At 40.5% G+C, this 22,956-nt stretch overlaps 1 protein-coding gene across 4 annotated transcripts in view; it reads right to left on the reverse strand.

Moving 5' to 3' along the window:
• The window catches only part of LOC120829213 (paired box protein Pax-7), a 56,849-nt gene extending 35,170 nt beyond the window's left edge, over positions 1-21,679 (reverse strand). Inside the window, exons 1-4 of one of the 4 annotated variants that reach the window (XM_040193158.2) lie at positions 21,242-21,679; positions 20,417-20,652; positions 20,026-20,170; positions 19,717-19,845 (exon numbers count right to left, since the gene is read on the reverse strand). In XM_040193158.2, the coding sequence (XP_040049092.1) occupies positions 19,717-19,845; positions 20,026-20,170; positions 20,417-20,652; positions 21,242-21,326 (595 nt within the window). In that variant the 5' untranslated portion in view covers positions 21,327-21,679. The remainder of the gene's footprint in view (positions 1-19,716; positions 19,846-20,025; positions 20,171-20,416; positions 20,653-21,241) is intronic. The other 3 variants (XM_040193161.2, XM_040193159.2, XM_040193160.2) reach the window with 3 other exon arrangements.
• Positions 21,680-22,956: the final 1,277 nt, after the last annotated feature.

Genomic DNA, 22,956 nt, shown 5'->3' on the forward strand with positions numbered 1-22,956 from the left:
TATTTTAAACCATGGAGAATAATAAGTTATACATTGTGCGACATTTGTTGACAATAATTGCATTAAAATCATATGCATTTTGCATTTATATTTGTCTTGCTTGTGTAAATACAGGGTAATATGAGGGCATATTGGTAAACTGACCTGAGAACAAAGCTCACAATAACTGGACGTGCTAATGGCAAAGTGTAGTCCGGGGTGTCCGGGTAGCTGCACTAAAAACCTGAAAAGCGTTGGTGGATTGGTAATGCACGCTTGCAGGAGCTCTACGATCAGTTTGGATGGCAGCACAATAAAGGATACCCAGAATGGAGGAGAATAAAGTTTGACAGGCCGCTGGATCAGGAGGGTCAGCTCCTCTCTCCAGCTGATAATGGAAAGCAGAGATTATGGTAATGAGACAGACGCCCAAAGCCGATAGAGGGGCTAAACCTGGACTTCATCTTTGTCTCCACCAGATCCCTCGATTGGCATGCTATGTCTTATCGGGAGAATGGGAACATAGTGCACACACACACACACTCCGAGGGTTTGCGATTGTACTGCAGTATATATAACAGCCTTGTATTGTAACAACGATAAAATATGATTAGTAGAGAAAGATATCTATGCTTTCAGATCACTGCACCGTATCATCATTCAAACCAGCCCTCAGAACCCACCTCTTCAAACTCGCTTTCAAAAGCTAACCCCTACATGACTCATTCTCCAGTTCTATTTTTTTTTTTTTTTTTTCTGTCTATTTCTCTTATCTGTATGTTTCTCTTACTTAGATTTATATTGTAACGCATCTTTGGGTACCCCAAAAAGCGCTATAAAAGTATTATTATTATCATGTGCAGCAAATACAGCACACACACGTATTTATTTACTGAAATAATGCAAATACATTGCAGTTATATGTCAAACAGAAATACCCTCTACATACAAAAATCTGAATTCTAGACTGAACCTTAAAACCAAGTCTGAAGCCCTTTGAAGCCTGAATTATACTCAGTTTTCAAAAAATTTCAAAAAAATGTCAAACTCAAATTGGTTCTCACATAGATATATAAGCGCAGATCCCCTGAAAGAAAATATAATTAAACAATTGTGGTCCAATACCATCCAAAGCCAGTTATTTATTGTGGTGTAAAATGATACATTCTTAGCTTGTATTAATTAACATGAATAATGATAGGTATAATTCCATATTCTAGCAAGAGCCATTTCTCACGAAATGAATACCCAATTATGTTTTCTCAGAATATGTACATTCTCCATCTTAACTGTATCTCCAAATTTAGTCCGAAACCGAGCCAGAACCAACCAACAGGAATATCCTGTACTCACCATAAACAAATATCTTCACACTGTTCAAAAAATTGGGTAAATCTCAATTTATCTGTTTGAAAATGCTCCAAACACAACTCTACCAAGTATATGTTATGCAAATTAGTCAGGATAATCTTCACGTGGTGGTGCTTATTTCCAATATATATATCAATTTAATCTGCATTTTTTGAGTGAGATGTGTCCAGCGGCAATTGTGTGCGCATCACAAGCAATTACATTACACAGTTCTGCGCAAGTTTTGGCCGTAAGGGAGCTGTTGCTCTTTTCTGCGTGGCGTTGGTCGGATTTCATAGAATCAAAAAAATTGTTGAATTGTGCAAATTGGCCAAACAGAGCCAGGCTCAGGAAAAAATCCAGATTTTCCTTCCTGCCGTTTCTCTGTCGTGAGGCCGGCACAAAAGCCTCTCCTAGAGTAGTTTATCTTCACTCTAACAAAGTAAGGTTTTCCATGAGTATCACGTAAATGTGTTGTTAGCCTGGTATCTCCATGTTTTATACCCTGTTAGGGATTTTTTCAGCCAATTCTCAAAATGTCAACGTTGATTTATTTCTTCACCAGTAACATGAACTGATTTACAAATCAGAACTCTCAAAGAGGTTCCCCTTTATCCGGACAGAATATGTCCAGATAGACAAAGGAATTCCAGAGTTGGGTATGATAGTTAAGCAATAAGGTACGAGAGGCTTTATCGTCCAATAATGTAACAGTTCGAGGGTGTTACTGTTACATTATTGATAGAAGTACTGCCTCAAGTGCCTTATTGCATTTATAATACGGTTACCAGTGACATTATAAATAATAAGAAAATAGCTGCCTTTGTGCATCGCAACAGACCAACAGCACCAAAAAAACAAGATCGCTTGAAAAAGCTTGCATTACCCGAAACTGATCATTTGCGGTGTTTCCGATATTTTTTCGCCGATCCCCACTGTGCTAAAACTGAAATGACGACAAACGGTCGCGCAAAATAGGACTGATATTTTGAATGTGCAGTGATATAGAATGCTCAGGTCAATGTAAACAGGTACTGTACATTATGGCTCAATAATGTTCCCCCTTTGACTCACTCTCAACCAATCAGAAAGCTGGATTTCATCTACCCGTATTATAATAATGAATAGAACACCTGTCAGCAGTAGGAAGAGAAACGCAAATACAGAAAATAATGGAAGTCTCTAATTTACTTTGTATACTTTCTGTTTAATTAGTCAATTATTTATTTTCTGTACATATATTTAATATATCACTCAATCATTTTTAAAACCTAGAAGTTGTCAAAGTTATATAGGAAAACTAAAAACACTGGAATCAACCCATGATATACCCACCATTGGTGTTCCAAAAGGAAGGTGACCTTGTCTACTATTTTTTGTGAGTGTAGTTTATTTGTTTTAGTGACATCTTTGTATGTTTACTCTTTTTAGGCTTTTTTAGAATAAAGCATTCTAATAGTATTATCCTTTCCTCCTTTTTGGCACGGACCCTTTGTTTATCAAACTGCTCATCAGACACAGTCCTGTGCTGACTGACTGACAATAATGTCCCCCACTTTGACCAAGACATTGGGACAATGACTGAAGGAGCTCTAGAGAGCTGGATGAAACTAATTATGGGTCATTTTGAAAATCATATTAGTTCCAGTATAATTACACTCACGATCTGCTTTCAGTTTAGCTCCATAGGCCCTGACCAGTTGAACTGACTACATTGGCTCAACAACTGATGAATTTATTAGTGCCAAACCCTTTCTTTCAAAATGCTGTGCTGTGCTTTAGATCTGTCCACAGCTCTTTTTGTCTGTTAGAGATGAAAGAAGAACGTCCCAGTAGAGGTATTTTCTGGTGTGCTGTCCCGCTATCTGCTCCGCGTTAGACGTTTTTAACCCACCTCGCTGCTCTCCTCACCACCAAAATGATGAGTTTCTTTCTTGACAAGTGTCAAGTGAAGTCATTCATAGAGCCCACAATCACAGATTAGAGGATCATCAACAAGAGATTTTTAGATTTGAAAACTTTGATGGTGTTAGATTTTAAGTAATAAAAATCTGTATGAAACTAAGAACTGATTAACTTGTTCTGTTTGTACACTGCCAACAGACCAACATTTTTTCTGACAAATTGGAATCAGATAATTGGAAGATGGCTCAGCTTTATCCGTGTATGCTGATTACAAAGTCTCACTTAGCACAAAGAACAGAAGCAGAAATGCTCTAGTCTGGCACAGATTGTAAATGTACTAAAAACTAAGCCGATACAATTTATATTCACCACAAAATTGTTTTTTTACACGGTTTAGGTGTAGACCCAGACGCTGGCGGCATCCTTTTGACACGTTATGGGAGCCGCTGCGCTGTTAACGGCAGCCCGTCAGCCGGCATCCTCCCCCCTGTTATTAATGAATGCCGTGGAGCCCGGCCGGGCACAGCCCGAAGGAATGACGCGGCACCCTAAAACTCAACTCCCCATGGGCTCACCACCTGTGGGGGAAACCGATGGGGCCTTAACTTTCATGCTTTAGAGGCTAACTAAGATCTTACTGAGGCTGTGACAGTTTTATAGTTCATAGTTTATACTTGAAATTATGAATAGTAATTGATCAAAGTGAGCTCCAGTCTACATGTTATGAACCTAAAATATTACTTTCTAAGTCAGTAACTTCAAATGTTGAAAATAAATACACAAAGGAACTGAACTTTGCTGCTTTGCTGCTTTTGTTTTGTTGCGTGATTATAAACTAACTTTATATTTTGTTTTGTTTTATGGAGGCAGGAGGATGCAGGCGAGGGGCCAGACTAAGAATGGTTCAAAAGACCCTAAGAAAAAACGGAAGAGGGAAGGAGTTACCCGGCCCGGAGAAAGGCCGGGGCCCCCATTTGGAGCCAGGCCCGACAGCGAGCCTCTGGTGGCCGGGCTTGCCGTGGAGCCCGGCCAGGCACAGCCCGAAGGAGTGACGCGGCACCCTAAAACTCTATCCCCATGGGCTCACCACCTGTGGAGGAAACCGATGGGTCGGGTGCGCTGCTACAAGGCTGGCAGTGACAGTGGGGGGGTCTAGACGGAACAGACCTGGGCGGTCGATGCTGGCTCTGGGGACATGGAACGTAACCTCCCTGGGGGGGAAGGAGCTGGAGCTTGTGCGGGAGGTGGAGTGTTATCAGTTGGATCTGCCGACGATGGAGATAACTGGAGAGACGTGATTGGGAGGAATGGCCTCCCTGATCTCAGCCCGAGCGGTTGTTTGTTACTGGACTTCCGTGCCAGTCACGGATTGTCCATAACAAACACCATGTTCGAACATAAGGATGTTCATAAGTGTACGTGGTACCAGAACACCCTAGGCCAAAGATCAATGATCGATTTTGTAATCGTATCGTCTGATTTGAGGCAGCATGTTCTGGACACTCGGGTAAAGAGAGGGGCAGAGCTGTTAATTGATCACCATCTGGTGGTGAGCTGGGTCAGAGGATGGGGGAAGATTAGGGACAAACCCGGTAAACCCAAGCGTGTAGTGAGGGTGAACTGGGAACGTCTGGAGGAGGCCCTGGTCCAAAAGAATTTCAACACACACCTCCAGCGGAGCTTCTCTCACATTCCTGTGGAGGTAGGGGACAATAAACCAGAGTGGTGTATGTTTAAAACCTCCATTGCTGAAGCCGCAGCAGTGAGTTGCGGCCTCGAGGTCTTAGGTGCATCAAGGGGCGGTAACCCTCGAACCCTGTGGTGGACACCGGTGGTCAGGGAAGCCGTCTGACTGAAGAAGGAGGCCTTCCGGGTTGTGACATCCGGTGGGACTCCGGAGGCAGTTCCAGTGTACCGACAGGCTCGAAGGGCAGCAGCCTCTGCCGTGATGGAGGCAAAGCAGCGAGTAGGGGAGGAGTTCGGGGTAACTATGTAGAAGGACTTTCGGTTGGCACCAAAGTGCTTCTGGAAGACCATCCGGCATCTCAGAAGGGGGAAACGGGGAACCATCCAAGCTGTGTACAGTAAGGATGGGACCCTGTTGACCACGACTGAGGAGGTTATCGGGCGGTGGAAGGAACACTTTGAGAAACTCCTGAATCCATCTACTACGCCCTCTTGGTAGAGGCGCAGCTGGAGACGGAGGACGGATCATCGTCAATTTGCCTGGTGGAGGTCACTGAGGTAGTCAAACAACTCCGCAGTGGCTAAGCCCCGGGGATTGATGAGATCTGTCCAGAGATGCTAAACGCAATGGCCGTTGGGGGGCTGTCTTGGATGACACGCCTCTTCAACATTGCGTGGAAGTCTGGGACAGTGCCAAAAGAGTGGCAGACCGGGGTGGTGGTACCCCTATTCAAAAAGGGGGACCAGAGTGTGTGTGCCAATTACAGGGGTATCACACTACTCAGCCTCCCGGGTAAAGTCTACTCCAAGGTGCTGGAAAGGAGGGTTCTGCCGATAGTCGAACCAAGGATTGAAGAGGAACAATGCGGTTTTCGTGCGGGTTTCCTGCTCTTTACTCTTTCCAGGAGCATTGGGAGGGGCTTGGGAGTATGCTCATCCAATCTACATGTGTTTGTGGACTTGGAGAAGGCATATGACCAGGTCCCCCAAGAGAAACTGTGGGAGGTGCTGCGGGAGTACGGGGTGAGGGTGTCCTTGCTTGGGGCCATCCAATCCTTTGTACGCCCAAAGCGAGAGCTGTGTTCGGGTGCTCGGCAGTAAGTCAAAGGAGTTTCCGTTGGGGGTTGGCCTTCGCCAGGGCTGCGCCTTGTCACCAATCTTGTTTGTGGTCTTCATGGACAGGATATCGAGGCGTAGTCGGGGGGGGGGGAGGTCTACAGTTCGGGGGGCTGTGGATCTCATCGCTGCTTTTTGCAGATGATGTGGTCCTGATGGCATCTTCTGTCTGTGACCTCCAACTCTCACTGGAGCGTTTGGCATGGCCAGCTGGGAAGAGGCCCCGGGGAAGGCTCAGGACTGGGTGGAGAGATTATATCTCTGCACTGGCCTGGGAACGCCTTGAGATCCCCCAGCTCCTGCTGGAGCTGTTGCCCCCACGACCCGACCCCGGATAAGCGGCTGAAGATGGATGGATGGAGGAGGAAGCAGCATCAAGCTGAAGGAGAATGATGTGTGGTGAAATTCGGCTACTTTAACTGACATATTCTCTGATATCTTAAAGTCACAGAAAAAAAGTTCTTGCATACAAGTTAATAAATGTGTTTGCTGCTGTGGATTTTAATGACAGTATTGATTGATTCCCTCTGCCTTGAGATTGCAATATTACCTCTAGCTAAAATGGCTTAACCAATTAAGATTTAAAATGAAGGAAAATATCCATCTCTCAGCCTGAGATATATCATGCTCCAGAAGCATATTTTCCTAAATTAAATTGAATAAGAAGAAGATTACCATCTTTATCTGCATTATCTCAGGTTGTAAGGCTTTCACTGTCAAGCTCAGCGGGTTGCTAGGCAACGGGAGCGGTGGAGAAAAAGCTGGAAACGCAAGAAGGAAGTCCCCACGCAGGCCAGACCGTCCCATTTCAGGGACTGGAAGTCCAAACAAAAAGTGGAACCACAGTCATTTGTGTACTCTGAATGTGGATAGCTTGAATTTGTTAAGCGCTTTTCTGGCCATCCGACCACTCAAAGTGCTCAGAATTGAAATAGTTCAATGGTTAAATGGACACTCGTCATAATGATATATTTCTTCCCAATACATTTATTTCATACATTCAAAAAACCACATGTAACACAGCAAATAACCAGAGATGGTACAAACTCGCAACGGTAGGACTACAATCACAATGTCCCCTCATGGGCTCTTTGCTGTCCTCAGCATCTGGGGAGCTTTTGCTGGAGGCGTGTGAATAGATGTCAACAGAGTGAAGTGGAGAATTGCCGGCTGTGGCTCTTCTAGCCGCCTCATCTTGGCTGTGAAGGGTCTTTGGACAACTCTTTCTGGTCAGCTGCCTCAGTGACAAAGTGGGCTCACCTTAAACAACAGAGGCCCGGAGACTCCCAGCCTTCTTTCAGGACCAATAGATGCAGCACCTCAGGGGGCTGCTGGCCATGAAAGACCACGAGCAGCCCCGCTGCACTCTGCAGGACTCCAGTAAACACTTCCAGACTGAGTTACTAAAGCTGAGCAGCCAAGCAAAGTGCCGCCTGCACATAAGAGTTAAAGAGGTCAAATGGTGCAGAGGCATGACACGGAACGGATAGATGGGGGAGGTTGTTGGAACACGAACCAGAAGTATTTTTGCCTTTAGGTATAGCATTTAAGCATACTCACGTTTCCCTATTGGGACCAAAACCAGTAGTGTTAAAATAAAAAGTAAATATTAAGCTTGGGATGAAGGTAGTCATTGATCAACACCTGTACATTTCTGCAAATCTGTGTGATTGTGTTTATTAGTTTAAATGAACAGTGTGCCTGCTAATTGAAATCACCCATTTAAGATCATTCATATTACTTATTGAAAGCGGAATTTTAACTGGCATATTTCACTACATTCCCCAAAAAGTTGTATATGCCCAAATAGCTCTCAGTTGCTCGTGAAATGTTTTAGTCAATAAATGGGTATTTTGTAACACAGCTTGCTGTGATAACAGTTTTCTTTCATTTCTGCTGCAATGGCAAATTTTTGTTTCACTTTGAGATTGTATGCCTATACCAACAATGCAGGGCCTTGAAATGAAGGTCTGAACATTCAAGTAATTGAGGCCAAAGCCAAAGTTTTAAAAATGTATTCAAAGAACACAAAAGAAAGTAAAGTCAAAATCTGCCAGTTGGCACCAGGAGCCGCTCTGTCAACAAAGGCCTCAATTCAAGCCCAAGTGAGCAAAACTGAGCTGAAGCCGAGACCAGCGCTGCCTCTGCACACTCATTCACACAGTTCAGTATTGTTCTTGCCTTTGTTACAATACATCTCCAACACAATGGTATTTAATCACAACAAATGCAGCAAAAGTGTATAGTGAGCAGCAGGAGTGGAGTAAATGCAACATCGGCAGTTTTACAAAGATGAGTAACATATTATGCCAAAATATGTAGGAAGTCTGCACACTCGCTGTGCTGAAGAAAAGGAATGGAAACATCTTTCAGTTTGCTGTTTCACTATCAAAGAACACTTAACTGCAGCCACAAACGCATGGTGTCAGAGAAAGCAATAGGATGTGTTAGAGGCAAGCTGTGTGCTCTTAGTTTACGCTACATAAAACTGGCACTGAACTCAATCCAGCCCACACAAAGATGCTGGCTTTATCAGGGCATTATGTCTTAGCAAACTGCTATTAATGCAAAGTCTTTATCTTCTTTCCTCCCCAGGCACTGGCATGCATGTGTCTTTATTTAGTAGATAAAAAATAGCCATAAACAAAAATTGCTGACTGTCAATATAAACACTGATAACGATTAGAGCTGGGAGCAAATATAATAATAAGAGGCACTCTTAAGATATATTCGACACAGCTAAGCCCTCGGTGGACAGCTGCAGGCTTAAATAAAGCAATTGCAGAAAGTTTTAAAGAGCAATAAAATAATCTCACTTTGGAAGAAAGTGGATTAACAATCTGAACACTGCAACGAAAAAAACATTTCTGTGCTTACAGATTGTGATTAAAAAGCTTTGAAATGGACCACGACATAATTGTAAGAGATGGAGGGATCGGTGAGATTTTCACCTGATGCTCGGCACTTGAGAGGGAAAAAGCTACTTTTCCATGGAAGAAACTTGTCGTGCTAATTTGGACCAACCAAGCCTTGCCGACCAGTTAATCTGCAGTATGTGTAATACACTGGGCATTATGTGATGATAAACCAGTGTAAATCACCTATAAAAAAACAAAGAGGCATCTTGAACTTCTTTGTGATGTTTCAAATTATTCCCAAATGATGGTGATAGTTAACATTCAGACATTTTAGTGACTGAGGAATCTCTTTCAGAATTAGAAGTATTTTGCTTTATATAAGGTTTTGATTGATTAACAACAAAGCACACTGTTATATTTGTCATGTCGAAGTGTCCCTGAGCAAGACACCTGACACGTAAGTCGTTTTGGATAAAAGCGTCAGCTAAATGACCTGTAATGTAATGTAATGTTTAGGTACAAGCAGCATGCTATTAGATTTTACCAACATTTTTCACAGCAATGATATTCAATACTATGGCTTTGTTTGTCTTTTTTAAAATTTGTTGTGGTTAAATTTCATTTGATGTGTCTTTAATAGATCACCAAACCAAGACAATGTTCTATTATTATGGTATCAATAATAAATCTTTTTGAATCTGGAGGACGTATGTAAAGAATTCAATTAGAGATATTATTTTTTACATTAAGGACAATTAAAGCATTTTCTTTTAAAATCAATATAGTTTAGTGAGGTTTTAAATCGATCCATATCGCCAAACCTCGCAGGGCACCAAAGCAGTAAAATTTCAAAATGATTGCCAAGAGAGAGTTTTAAAGGATAGGGCCAACAAACGACCCAAACCAACAATACATTTTCTGACTTCTCTACGCAGTTGGTAGCCCGTCAAGAACAAAATTGAGTAAATATAACTGCTTTGGCCTCAAGCGGTGCTGGCTAAAATAATTTTCAAGTACTGCTTTTTGTCACCTACAAGACTCTGTCTCAAAAAACCCTGTCTCAAAAGGATGCTGAAAAAGGAGTCCATGCATAATCTTTACTTGCACTTAGAATTTAGCATTTACCATGCTGGATTATTGCAATTCTTCATTATCAGGCTCCTCCAAAAATATCTTGACACTCTCCTGTTGATCCAGAATGCTGCAGCATGTGTTCCAACAAGAACTAAAAGATCATATTTTTGCCATATTTCCTTCTCTGCATTGGCTTCTGACAGACAATGTCTGTTATCTGAACGTTACCTGAACGTTTTTATTAGTACTTTTGAATGTTTCAAAGTCCTTTATAGTCAGGCTGCAGCACACATCTGCTCTACTATCTCTGTCTGGCTTAGCTAGGTGTGCAGATATGAAGAGAACCAGGTGAAACAAAGGAAACTTGACATGACGGTAACTACGCTTGTACACGCAATAAAATATTTGCGAGTGAAAAGCCAATACTTCTATCATCAATACATGCATGCAGCGAGGATGGACATGTTGACAAAGGGGAAACAAAAATGAGTTATTTAGTCATGTAAAAAAGAAAAGCATAGAGTAGCTTGTAGTTGTACTAGCCATTTCAACATTAGGGAAAATACACTCAGTTTGGAAAAAACACTAAACGGAAACAACTAAATGTCTTTATTTCGCTACCTGTTTGCAGTGGCTATATAAGGCACAAGGTTTCACTTAAACAGAAGAAAATATATTAGTGAGTGGACCACAGCAAACCCTCCCACCTCAGATGTACGTTCATTCAAAGCAAGAGCATTAGGAATGCCGATCAGCTTGGCAGCGCAGAGTTTCCTTTCAGCGTTTTGCTGTTGTCTAGCTCAATCGTGTCACTTTGAGGGAGTCTATTCAAGGGTATTCATGCAACTGCCTTGAGGCCACAATGGCCGCCACTTATAAACTGTCAGACTGCTTGCCACAAGCCTTTCGTTCATATTGTTTCCTTTTCTTTAATAAAGTTGGAGGAGTTCATCAACTCCCTAAATGGAAAATGCAGGCACAAAAATGCCTCCTTCTCCATTTTAGTTTTTCTTTTCTCCTTTTCTTCTTGTAAGCAACTGTTTCTGTATCAGTAGATCACACAAAAATGCCGACTTGGGTATTTTGTCACATTTGATCACATTTGCCCATTGGAATAATATGGAATAACATGATGAAATCTTATATTAAAATGTAATAATGCTGGATATAAATTGATAACAAGCACATTTAATTGACTTACAATTTCACTTGAATCTGTTATATTAATTTTATACTAAAAGTATTTAATTCATACAAGAATAGACAGTTACAATGTGGTTATTTCATATAGACTATTTCATTATTTAACTACCAGAAAACATGCTATATTGTGACAAATTCAGACATATATTGTTATCAAGATATGAAATGACTCATATTTTGATTGATTGATTTTTGACTGATTTTCACTGATCCCATCAGGATGAGTCCCATCTTCATCAATAAGTACTTTCTCAGACATTTTGAGAAAGTACATAAAGTATAAAGTATAAGAATAAGTTATTTCAATTTATTTGGAACAAAATAAATAGAGCCATTTGTCTGACAAAGACGGGTGGAGGTATGCGATTGGCTCATAAACTACTCTAGTGAAGGCTTTTGTAAAGGCCTCAGGTCAGACAAACGGCTGGCACAGATTCCTCATTTTTTTCTAAGCCGCTGTTCAATCCACGTCATTTTACCACTCTACTGAATCGTTTAATCAGCCTGAATATGACGAAAGTGACACGCAAATGATCAACAGCTTCCCCAGCCACTTAGAAGACAAAATGGTTAGAGCGTCAAATGACACTCAAGGTTTTTGATTGGCTGTAAAAAAAAAAGCCTCCTGACCCCATTACACAGTACAGAGAGAAGACAGACCAGGAAGACAGACCAGAGAGAAGACTGACCAGGAAGTAAGTTGCTCTTACGGCGGAGTCTAGTGCGTCCGCACATGGCGTCCATCTTGCCACAGTCAGCTCACTCACCCATAACATTGAGTTGATAGTGATATATGTACTTTTTATACAACCATAACTAAATTTTCAACCAATTAAAAAAAGAAAAAAAAGTTTGGTTTGTTGCTGTTTGTGCTGCTCGTCGCCCTAAGGTTAACGGACTCTGCCTTGACAGAGGACAGGTTTTTTTCTACATTCCACCAACCACAATAAAAATGTAATAGACCAATCTCAATAGAGACTGGTAATTGAAAACATGGCGTTATCTAAAATGATATCTGTCACATCTTTTTGGCTTCTCTCCCTTACAGTTACAAATGTGCATACCAGTTTCACAATTTATGTAACTGTAAAGCAATACAAAAATGCACATTGGCAGAAGACAAAACATTTGAATAAAAAAGGAAACATTTTTCAATAAAAACATAAATGATCAGAGGGGAGAACTACTGATTGTGCACATCTGAGTCATCAGGCAGGTCAGACTTTTGTCAAAATAAGAACTGCTAACAGGTTCCTGTCAGAAGACCTCAGACTGCGTTTCGGTTGATTATGGCAAAGAAAGTCAAGGGTATAGTCTGGCGCCTTGACTTGAATTAAAAGAAAGGATTAAAATCTAAATTCTGAAATGGACATAGCTTCTAGAAAGACATCAACGAGGGAGACTTATGAACCTTTTTTCTGTTAGCAGTCTTTGTTTGTTTATGTGCTGCGCAAGAAAATAAACAATCACCATTATTCTACTGTAAACTCCATGGCAAAAAGCTTTATCTCACAGTGTACACACCATTGTATGGTTATGCAATTTAGTATATATGGGTTGAGTGTCATAATATAGTTTCTATACATCACATATGAGAGATGAGTGACTTCTGAGGTCCAATAAAAATGTATCACTCAATACAACAATCTCAACAAAAAAGGCCTGTCAATAAAGCAGCTGTCTGTAGGACTTACTATATTATATCTTTAAATTAAAAAAAATAGTTCTTCTTTTTTTCAACCTTTCGTTTTTGGTCAAGTGCTTCTAAGCCTTAAGAAAATAATATAGAACAACGAGGTAAAATAAAACAATACTGTCATATGAGAATAATTATATATTATCTGCTTCGGTTATACTGGTTACCACAGTTAAGTTTGTGTTTTCCGGCTCTTACATTCTCCCTTACACTTCAGTGTGCTTATTATTATGATTAGTATTATTATGATTATTATTACTAAACTTAAATACAGATGGGTGTCAAATTGAAAGAATAACCCTATGAAATTGGTCTCTGCTTGGATTACAGAGCCCCCCATCCAAAGGGCTCATTGAGTGGTTAGATGAGTTATGTTATGGGAATAATACGCCTTCAGAGCCAACAAACATCAAGTAGCTATTTAAGATTTTGCAGTAGCACGTCAGACCGTCATGTCCCTCACCACACTCCAAATACCTAATTAGGAAATATCTTTTGCTCCACATCCCTGAAGAATCTATGACAAGCAGCACTGTAGCTACTCCTAACACAGGTAAATAGTAATATTAAATGCAGTACTGTTGATGTTACACATTGTGATACGTACAATTCAATGCAATAGAGCATTTTGTTTGTCATCAAATGTGCAGAGTTCTATAAAATAAGCTCGGCCAGATCTAGTTACCGTACACAGTAGTACACTGAACTATTTCCACAAGGATGCTGTGTGAACAATGCTTAGTTCCCATCAGAGCATGTGTTAAATAGGTGGCTCAAATGATTTTAATGCAGTGATGGAGAAATCACCATTAATCCACTTTCATACCTTTCAGTAGCGTGAACATTTACTCTACCCTCCAAAATTGCCGGGCCTTTATGCCCCAGTAATCTCTGTATATTTAAGGTCATTTTCAAACCAATTACACTGGATAGTTGCATTCTGTGAATGTGATTTCCTCCATGGATTGATGGAGAAACCCATGAATAAGCCATCTAATAGATCCAAGCACATAGCCCTCTGTATGTAAATTTCAAACAGGATTTTAGAGATGAATTTAGCCACTTGCTAAAAGATTTCCTTCAATTGTTTTTCCAATATAGGATCTTTACATTCCCTGAAAATAGGAATATTAACTACAAATATCTCCCTCCATAGACATTTTGGCAACTTTTTGTAAGAAAATAAATGGAAAGCTGGACAGCTTTTAAGATAGATTACAAAATCCAGTTTGTACATCTATTATGTTTTTCATAGTTAATGTTTGAACATTAGTTTTTTTTTCCTTAATATATAGGAGTACACATATTTACATATTTTGTATTCATCAAATTCACATATAATCTAGATATTAACAATAATGGACATAATCATATTTTCTATATTCTTCAGAAACATTGTGCTGAATGAAATAATAAACCTTAAAAGCAATGCAGTATTTTTATACTTGAGCCGTGTCTTTAAAGCCATTGGTTTAATCCTGCAGCTGGGAGAACTGAATGGTCTCTGAATGGTGTCTCCGTAGCGCTCTCGTGGACATGTTTGGCTGGACAGCTAAATGATTGGAATTAAAGCCCAATCCTGACATGTGGCAGATATTGAACCAATCAATCAGAAGATATCATGTCCACCTCTTGAACCAATAATTATATTTTTTTAAACAAAAGAAACTAAAATCTCCTAGAAAGCTCTATTCCATCAAATCAAAAAATTAATAGATATGATGAACATAAGTGGGACATTTAGTGGTTTACTGGAGATCCCCAAATGTCTAATTTGAAGAAAATGTTCATCATATCTATTAATATATGGGGTTGTCGTGGCTCAGGGGTTAGAGAAGGTGTGCTGGGAAGCACAAGGTTGGTGGTTCGAGTCCAGGCTGCCCCATCTTCCATGTCGAAGTGTCCCTGAGCAAGACACCTAACCCCTAATTGCTCCCCGGGCAAAAATGTGAAAAAGCCATGGGTTTAAAGTGTAATGTAAGTCGCTTTGGATAAAAGCGTCTGCTAAAATGACCTGTAATGTAATATTTTTGACCATAAAGTAAAAGTATGGGTGACACATTGATAATCTGTACAGCTACACTGCAGGAGCTATCTAGAGAACAATCATTCAGGGCAAAGTGTCAACATTTTATTAATTTGTTGTTACCATATTGTTTGTGCTCTGTTTTGTCATTTCTCTGTTTGCCATTGTGTTGTGTGTATCCTTTGCAAATGGGCTGTTAATGGGATGCCCGAGGCCTCTGACTGCCCTCCACCCCGTTTCGCCTGTTTGTTCTTTGTGCAGTGCTCCTCTTTTGTTGGCTGATCAGCTTCCCATTGGGTCGCCAGACGAGATTCTTGGCATTTGACGGCGAAATGAAAGGAGGATTAAGGGATGGCTACTGAACACTCCATGGCAAAGAAGTGGGTTGCCATTCTCCCATTCAAAGCCCCCTCCCAGTTCTGCAGCTCCTCTTTATATATGTGGGTTTTCTCAAAGACATCACTGAGAAGTCCAGTGTTACCAGAAATAAAGTAAAAGTAGTAGATCAGCGCCGACAAAAATGCTAATGATTGCTGACATAGATAGACTACAATACATTTTTGAAAGAACATATGAGTGGATCAATCCCAGCTAACATCTGGCATGAGACGGGGTACAACACGGACAGGTTGCCAGTCAATCAGAGGCTGACATAGAACAAACAACCATTCACTCTCCTATTCACACACCTACGGGCAATTTTTTTTTGTCACCAATTAAGCTGTTGTGCATGACTGTGGGAGGAAGCTGGAGTACTTGCAGAAAACCCACGCAGGTACAGCAAGAACATGCAGACTACCACCATACTACCATGCAATATTCGAGCAGTGCACACCTAAATCAATTAGTTATGGTTTTACTGCATATATTCTTTGGTCCCATGTTGACCATATGACATCAGGTTGATTATTTGATATGAGACATGGTATTCTTATGCAGTTGTAATACTTCCTGACATTAGAAAATATCTTAATCAAAAATCATTAAGTACACACAAATATGTGTACTTAACAATACGTTCAATTTGGAATGGATTATTTTACACATGAAATATACTTTAAATTCTTTATTGTAAATGTTTTTCTGCTGAATATCTTGAATACTACAGATTTATTATAAATAAAATTCTACTTCACATGTTTGGGGGTTGCAACTCCTTCGTGCTTGTTTATTGATTTGATCTAAAGGTTCTCATTCTGCATGTATGTCCTGTATTCCTTTGCTTTATCCTCTGCTGAAACAGTGACTCCGATCCTCACACAGATCATAGTGTGATCTTCTAGCGTCCTTCATGAGATAAGGAGATACAAATAAATATCTTAATATAGACAAAGTTTGACCGAGAGTTGTAACTGGACACATTCATGCTGTATTCAATGAAAATGTCCAGAGGAGTAGTGGGAGTTCACAATATGGATAAAACAATATCACCATCATAAACATTTTAAGCATGCAAACATTTGATCTCTTTGAGCCGTGGGGAGGAGGGCACAGAGGCCGAGACAGGTTCTGTCCTCAAGCGGTAAACAGGCTTTATTTAAAAGACAGGCAAGCCTGAAATCTGCGACGCCACCAGCTAACAAAAAGAACTATCATTGTGATTACCAATCATTGTGATTCTGATAACCAAAGCAAGAGAAGGATCCGAACCTTTACTCAGCTCACGTCTCAGGTAAACCTCAGGTCAGCCTAAATCTCAGGTCAGCTCCCCATCATGCAGTGTTCATTTTCTCAATACTCCAAACAAAACATAAGGCTGGACGTGAAGTGCCCAGTATGGAAACCATTCAGTCAGTGCATCAAAGCCCCGCCTCAAAATGAAAACAATCCTATTCACTAGACCCTAAACCTCTGAATGGTAAAGTTGCACCAAAACGCCAAAAACCTGCTGATTTCCGCCAGGTGTCCATCTCATGACTTATTAGAGGCAAAGGCTCAGAGAGTTAAATGGTAGTGAATGAAAGAACAATCAATTTGAGGTGGTGTGACAATTATCTACAAATGTTACCAGTTGTAATAACATGGTAAATATAATGACATCGACATCATGGTTTGACATTGTGATAGATTTTCTATTCAATTTATTACGCTGGATCTGTCCTTTTAAATAATTAAGTGTTTGGAAATACTGGATTTTTGTCCAGCATGTTTTTATTGAATTTACTGATTAATTCTTATCGTAATTTAATTTGATCCAAACAGAAGACTAAAAATATATTTAAATGTTTTATCAAAAACACTCAACTCACATTAATATTATTTGACGTTAATATGACTCATTTTTTTCTTGATTAATGAAAGAAATGTTTCCAAATATTAGGGCTACAGTTAAAATGCACATTAAATACATATTATTTTGTGCATTTAAACTATTTTTTTTAGTAATATTAATTTCAACGCCCATGCCTAGTTTTTTTTATCATGATGGCAATGACAACCATCATCATTTTTGCTGTTTGTAAAATTGGTTTTCATTGGTTTCCAGCCCCTTGTCTTTTTAAAAATGTGAATTTTTGGTGCGAGGCAGCGGGGGAGAAAGGGGAGGTTAATCCCAGTTTAATACACTGATGCGCAGCCCAGGATCGCGGCTGTGATGATTGTGTTATCTTCAGCCAACATTTGGGTCTCCCTCAATTTCAACCCGGCAAAATAGCTGGGAGAAAGTGTAGATGGAGTGGAGCAAGTGTGGATGCCCGGGGAAAAGTGTATTAATAGCAGCAATAGCTCTTCCCACAGCCTGTGCTCTCTGTAAAGCTGCATCTCATCAATTCCACTGGATTTGTTTGAAGTGCTCTTTCCATCCTCACTGTCAACCTTTTTTTTCATTTAACCATGGCTTATTCTGGACTCCAAAATTGACACTGCTATTTCTTTCCCCTACAGGTTATGCATATCTTTGGCAAACAGCACATTGAGTAAATGCTGCCTTCAACTCCAGATGAAAAGAGTGTCAGTCATTGTTACTGGGAGCCTCATCGTTTGGCTTTGGCCACAGAGGTTAACTATCCATTCCACCTTCCCTTATGAAGAATATGTATTTCGTATATCAAAAAAATGCTTGTAACATTTGATCCTTTATTCTAAAACGTGTATTCACACTGCAGCAATCCACTGAATATGATTGTTTTGCAGCTTTTTGTCTCAAAACATGGACATCTATCACAACTGAATATATCATAAATTAGAACATTTTTTGTCATATACACAGCATCTTCTTGCTGGGATATGATGGGTGATATTATGTGTGAGATGCATGTATGTTGAGTCATGTCCTAATATACAAATGTTATGCCTGCTATTCACTAACCATACATTCTTTACGTTTTTGTATGTGTTTGTAAAACAGCCCTTGAGTGGTTTACACATGTCTACAGTTGCATGCAGTGCACTTCCTGCAGTATATCACGTGGAAGAAGAGCAGCCTATCTAATGGGAAAAGTTAAAGTGTTTACAAGGCCTCCTCTTGCATTGGTTCAGACACACCTTCTTCATTCAGCCTAATAGCTGTTTTAGCTCTCCCCCAAATTCAGCCGACCACCAAAAACAATTCCATAAAAGCAAATTAAATGAAAATGTAATAATACAATCTAAACAACACAGGAGGAAATCTTAAAATATCATGAATATGTGCCTCGGGCACCACACCACCAAGTGAGGTGCTGAAAGATGAAAGTGAAAAGAAATAAAAGGCTCAATTTAATCTGCTTTAAAACCCCTCAACAGAATGCATGAGCCTGGAAATGTGAGAGTGAGGGCTGATAGGGGATAAATATATTTCTTACCATGCCTTCAAGCTATTACACCCCTCTCCAACACAGACGCCTATTCACCAGACACAGGTTTCATTACCAGCTGTAATAGGCTAAGTCTCAAATTATTAAATGCCAGGGCTGGAAGATAGAAAGACATGCTGATCTTTTGGAGAACATGAAAAGGAAGACCGTTGATAGCTTTTGAAAAAAAATATGTCACAAACCAGTGGTCAGGAAATGGGGAGCTCAAGTCTAATTACCAGCCAGCTGATCCTGGTAAAAGGTTCCAATCAAACAGCCAAGCCATACTAGGTGAGACTGACGCCGAAAACTGACCCAAAACCCTGCAGCAATCTTTGGAAAAATAAAATGAAATTGTGATTGTGTTTGCACTATATATTGAGGCTCCAACATGAGCTATAGCCTTTATATAAATATAAAGTGTCACACATGTCAGAAACTGAATTTGAATTACATCTAAGCTATCATTACTTCAAAATATTAATAGAATTACTTTTTTACTTTCAATGGCTAAATTTGGTTTGTTTTGTGCACGTTTCAAGTATTGCTTGCCAAAACGTTTAAAATGAGTTTCATCCACGACTGAGTAAAAGCAATTTATGGATTTTTTTTCTTCAGGTGGCATTACATTTTTTTAATTGAATATATGTTGATATTGTCGGTTTATTGCATTAATTATTCTGCTTCTATTTAATTAAACGTTTGCTTCGATGCGCTAAGTAAATAATGTTTTTTTGAACTTGACGCCGCTGTGAGGGGCCGGGCCCCCTGGACCCCGGTAGTGAGGGGCCTCCCTGTCAGCCGGCCTGTAATTGATATTGACTGGCACATCGGTCATCTGTCAGCATGGCTTTCAGGGGAGCGTTTAAGCAGCGCCGCGGGAGCCCCGCTCCTCATAAATAATGAAGCTGCTCGGGGTCTGCGGGCGGACGCCCCGCGCGACAAAGCGCTCATTTAGGCCCAATTTGTACAACTCGCAACGTAGAGAGCAGCCAACCTGCAGCTGTTCGCGCGCTCCGCTGTCCAGCTGTGCGCTCTCATCTGGCCTACCTTTGTCGCCGAGGATGCCGTCGATGCTGTGTTTGCTTTTCTTTTCTCCGTCTTCATCCCTTTTATCACAATCGTCCTCATCGTCCTTTTTTCCAAATCGACCTCGAAGTACGCGGCTGATCGAACTCACTGCAAACACATAATAATATTATATTAATAATATTTTTACTGATATTTTTGTTACAAGTATTTATTATTATTGTTATTATCATTCATATTATTATTAGTAGTATTAACACCCATAGTCTCCATTTTTATTCTAATCGAAAAACAGCGAGAGAATGAAAGGTTTAATTAAATGCGGCTTACCAGAGGAGGCCTCACCTGAAGGGACTGTGCTTCTGTCACACACCCCGTCCTTCAGCAGTTTATCCCGGATCTCCCAGCTGAACATACCGGGGTTGTCCCGCTTGTACTCCTCTATCCGCTTTTCGACGTCCGGTGTGGCTACCTGCTGCAGGGGGACAAAATCCACACTACGCGGTGAGTAGGGGAAAGAATAAGATACTCAACAGAATTATGTGAATATATAAAAGAAAGCATATCAGGCCAGACTAATCTCAATAGTCATACAATTTAAAATGCATAACATAACATCACTAATGCCATTAATATTAATGACACCAATAATAACGATATCAATAACAACAGTACCAATGTAATATTATTTGTATTAGTATTATTATGCGGGTCTTCGCACCCTGGGCTTGCTGCCTCCTATGGCCCCGGGCCGGATGGAGCCGGTCTCCTGGTAGCGGCAGAGGATTTTGGAGACGCAGCCGTGAGACACGCGCAGCTGTCGGGAGATGACGCAGGGCCGGATCCCGTGATGGGCCATCTCCACTATCTTGTGTCGGATGTGGTTGGGCAGCGGCCGGCCGTTGATGAAGACCCCTCCCAGCTGGTTGACCCGACCCTGTCCCAGGGGGGTGGACACTGCGGGCGACACATGGTCCAACTCAACATTTCATCTTCCTGCACTTGAAGGGAAATATTCTGCTTCAAATGTTTTTGGGCTTGATTGGAAGGTAAATGCAGGCCTCCACATAATCCCATCGGCCTACTAGTATTCCTACAGTTATTCAGCAGGCGTCCCAATAGTAGCAATAAATGGACATTTTCGTTAACAGACTGCATTAATGGATGGCACTTCACAGTTTCATATGAGTCTGAACAGCCCCTTGCGTCTTTATTATTCAGCATCACGCTTTTAAAATAACTGATGTAATCCGCAGCTTCTCCTGGTCGCTTTCTATTTGATTGATTTGATTTCCATGCGCAGGGTAATCAGACATTTCGGTTTAATTTAGTTTAATTTAGGAATAACGTTAGACAATTGTATAAATATTTCTGACAAAATGGTCACTGGGTGTTATAAATGTAATAAATAAGATATTTTTATGAACGCTTGTACAACAATTTTGTGGACATAACAAATACATAATCAATAAGTTGAAAATGTTTTTAATACGAGGCCTACATGTCGAAAGGAAAGTGGCTGCACTTTGGGAACCACGGAGCATACCTTCCAGCGGGTATCCGGTGCGGGGATAGTTCTGTCCGGGAGCCGCGCGCATCATCCGCGGTACCGTTCCTGGCAAAGACGACATTGTACCATTTAAAAAAAAAAAAAGGAAAATAAAAGCGAAAAAGACGGACACTGTTTAGATGTCCAGTTCAAGTAGACTTGTTGGTCACACAAGTGTTTCAGGTGGGAATGTGTGACGGATCCAGCGCGCGGCCGAGGAGAATAACGAGGTGGAATGAGGCCTCGTGGGGCAGTGCGGCTGGAGAGCACGTTGAGCGCGCGCTGTGTGAGGGGTGCAAGGGTGCGCACAATATACAAATGCTCGGTCTCTGGAATGAGCTTATTTAACCGGTGTGAAGGCTGGACTACTTTCACGCTCTCCTGGAAAAGTGCGGACCGGGCGGCAAGAAGGGGGCGGGTTGCTCGCGAGCACCGATAGGTTCTTGGAGCTTTCTCTTTTTCCAGAGAGAAAAGCTCCAACAAGTTTCGGCAGCCAATGGGAACGAAGGGATACAGATGCACACGCAGACACACACACACACACACACACACGCATGCACGTACACGTGCATGTACCGTTAGCATAGAAAACACACACATGCCCACTGAAAGTCTGCACATCGAAGGGGTACAAAACACATTTAAAAAGTTCTATTTTTATGTTTTTTTAATACACAGACATTTGTTTTAAACTACATGTTTCAATCACTGTACATGTTAAACATCCTTAAAAGCTCTTGTGAGAAATGATGAGTTAGAATGTAAGAATTATAGTTGTTGTTAGTCATTAGTATGTTAGTATTGAACAGAATACTTGATGCATATTACCAGAAACTTGAAAACGTTGAAATGTATGGATGTTATTAGAATTCCAACAGGGTTTGCAGTTTTCAGACGCAGTTCATGTCTGTCTCTCGTCTCTGTCTTCATCTGCTGACAGAAATAACCCAAAACATGCTCTGCTGTGTCAAGCCCACCTATAAGTAAAAGTGAACTAAAGTTTACGTCTGAATCCTCCAAAAATTTGGGCCTACACTCAAGTGACAGAAATAGCTTGTGATGCCGATGCCCGTTACCATAGTAACCCACTCCTGCCTGCCTGCGCACACAAGAGAGGAGAGGGAGAGATATTGTGTTTGGTGGCTACACTGACAAAAGCTTTTTAATATTTAAACATGATTTTTGTGTAGACTTGCATGTAAAAACTCATTCTACACTGGCTATGACCTTAAATTAATATTATTGTAATTATAACGTTGAGTACAAATTTTACAAACAGAAATTTGACATTTCCCTAAAAGTAAATACATTTCATGAACTATCGTATTGCATTAAATATGACAAAAATCTACAAGTGTTCTTGTAAAAAAATGGCCGATTCTTTGTATTATTAGCATGTGCTCTACCACATAGGTAAGTTAATTGTGTTTGAGTGTTGTAATTTCCTTAATTAAAGGGGAGAAAAGCAAGAAAAAAGCAACATATATACACAGTCAAAGGCTTGGACACATTTTCTCATTCATGAGAAAGTGTGTCCAAACCTTCGACTGATACTGGAGATGTTATGAAAATAGAAAAGTAAAAACTTTATTTAAAAATGGAAAACTACAGTATTTTTAAGAGACTCCATTTTACTATAACTTACTTGTAATTTACCTGTAATTTACTGGCGTCCCATCTGCATGAATATTAGTGTTTTTTACCGCTTCACA

The sequence above is a fragment of the Gasterosteus aculeatus genome, chromosome 2 (genome assembly GCF_964276395.1).
Source record: "Gasterosteus aculeatus chromosome 2, fGasAcu3.hap1.1, whole genome shotgun sequence".
Classification (NCBI taxonomy): Eukaryota; Metazoa; Chordata; class Actinopteri; order Perciformes; family Gasterosteidae; genus Gasterosteus; species Gasterosteus aculeatus.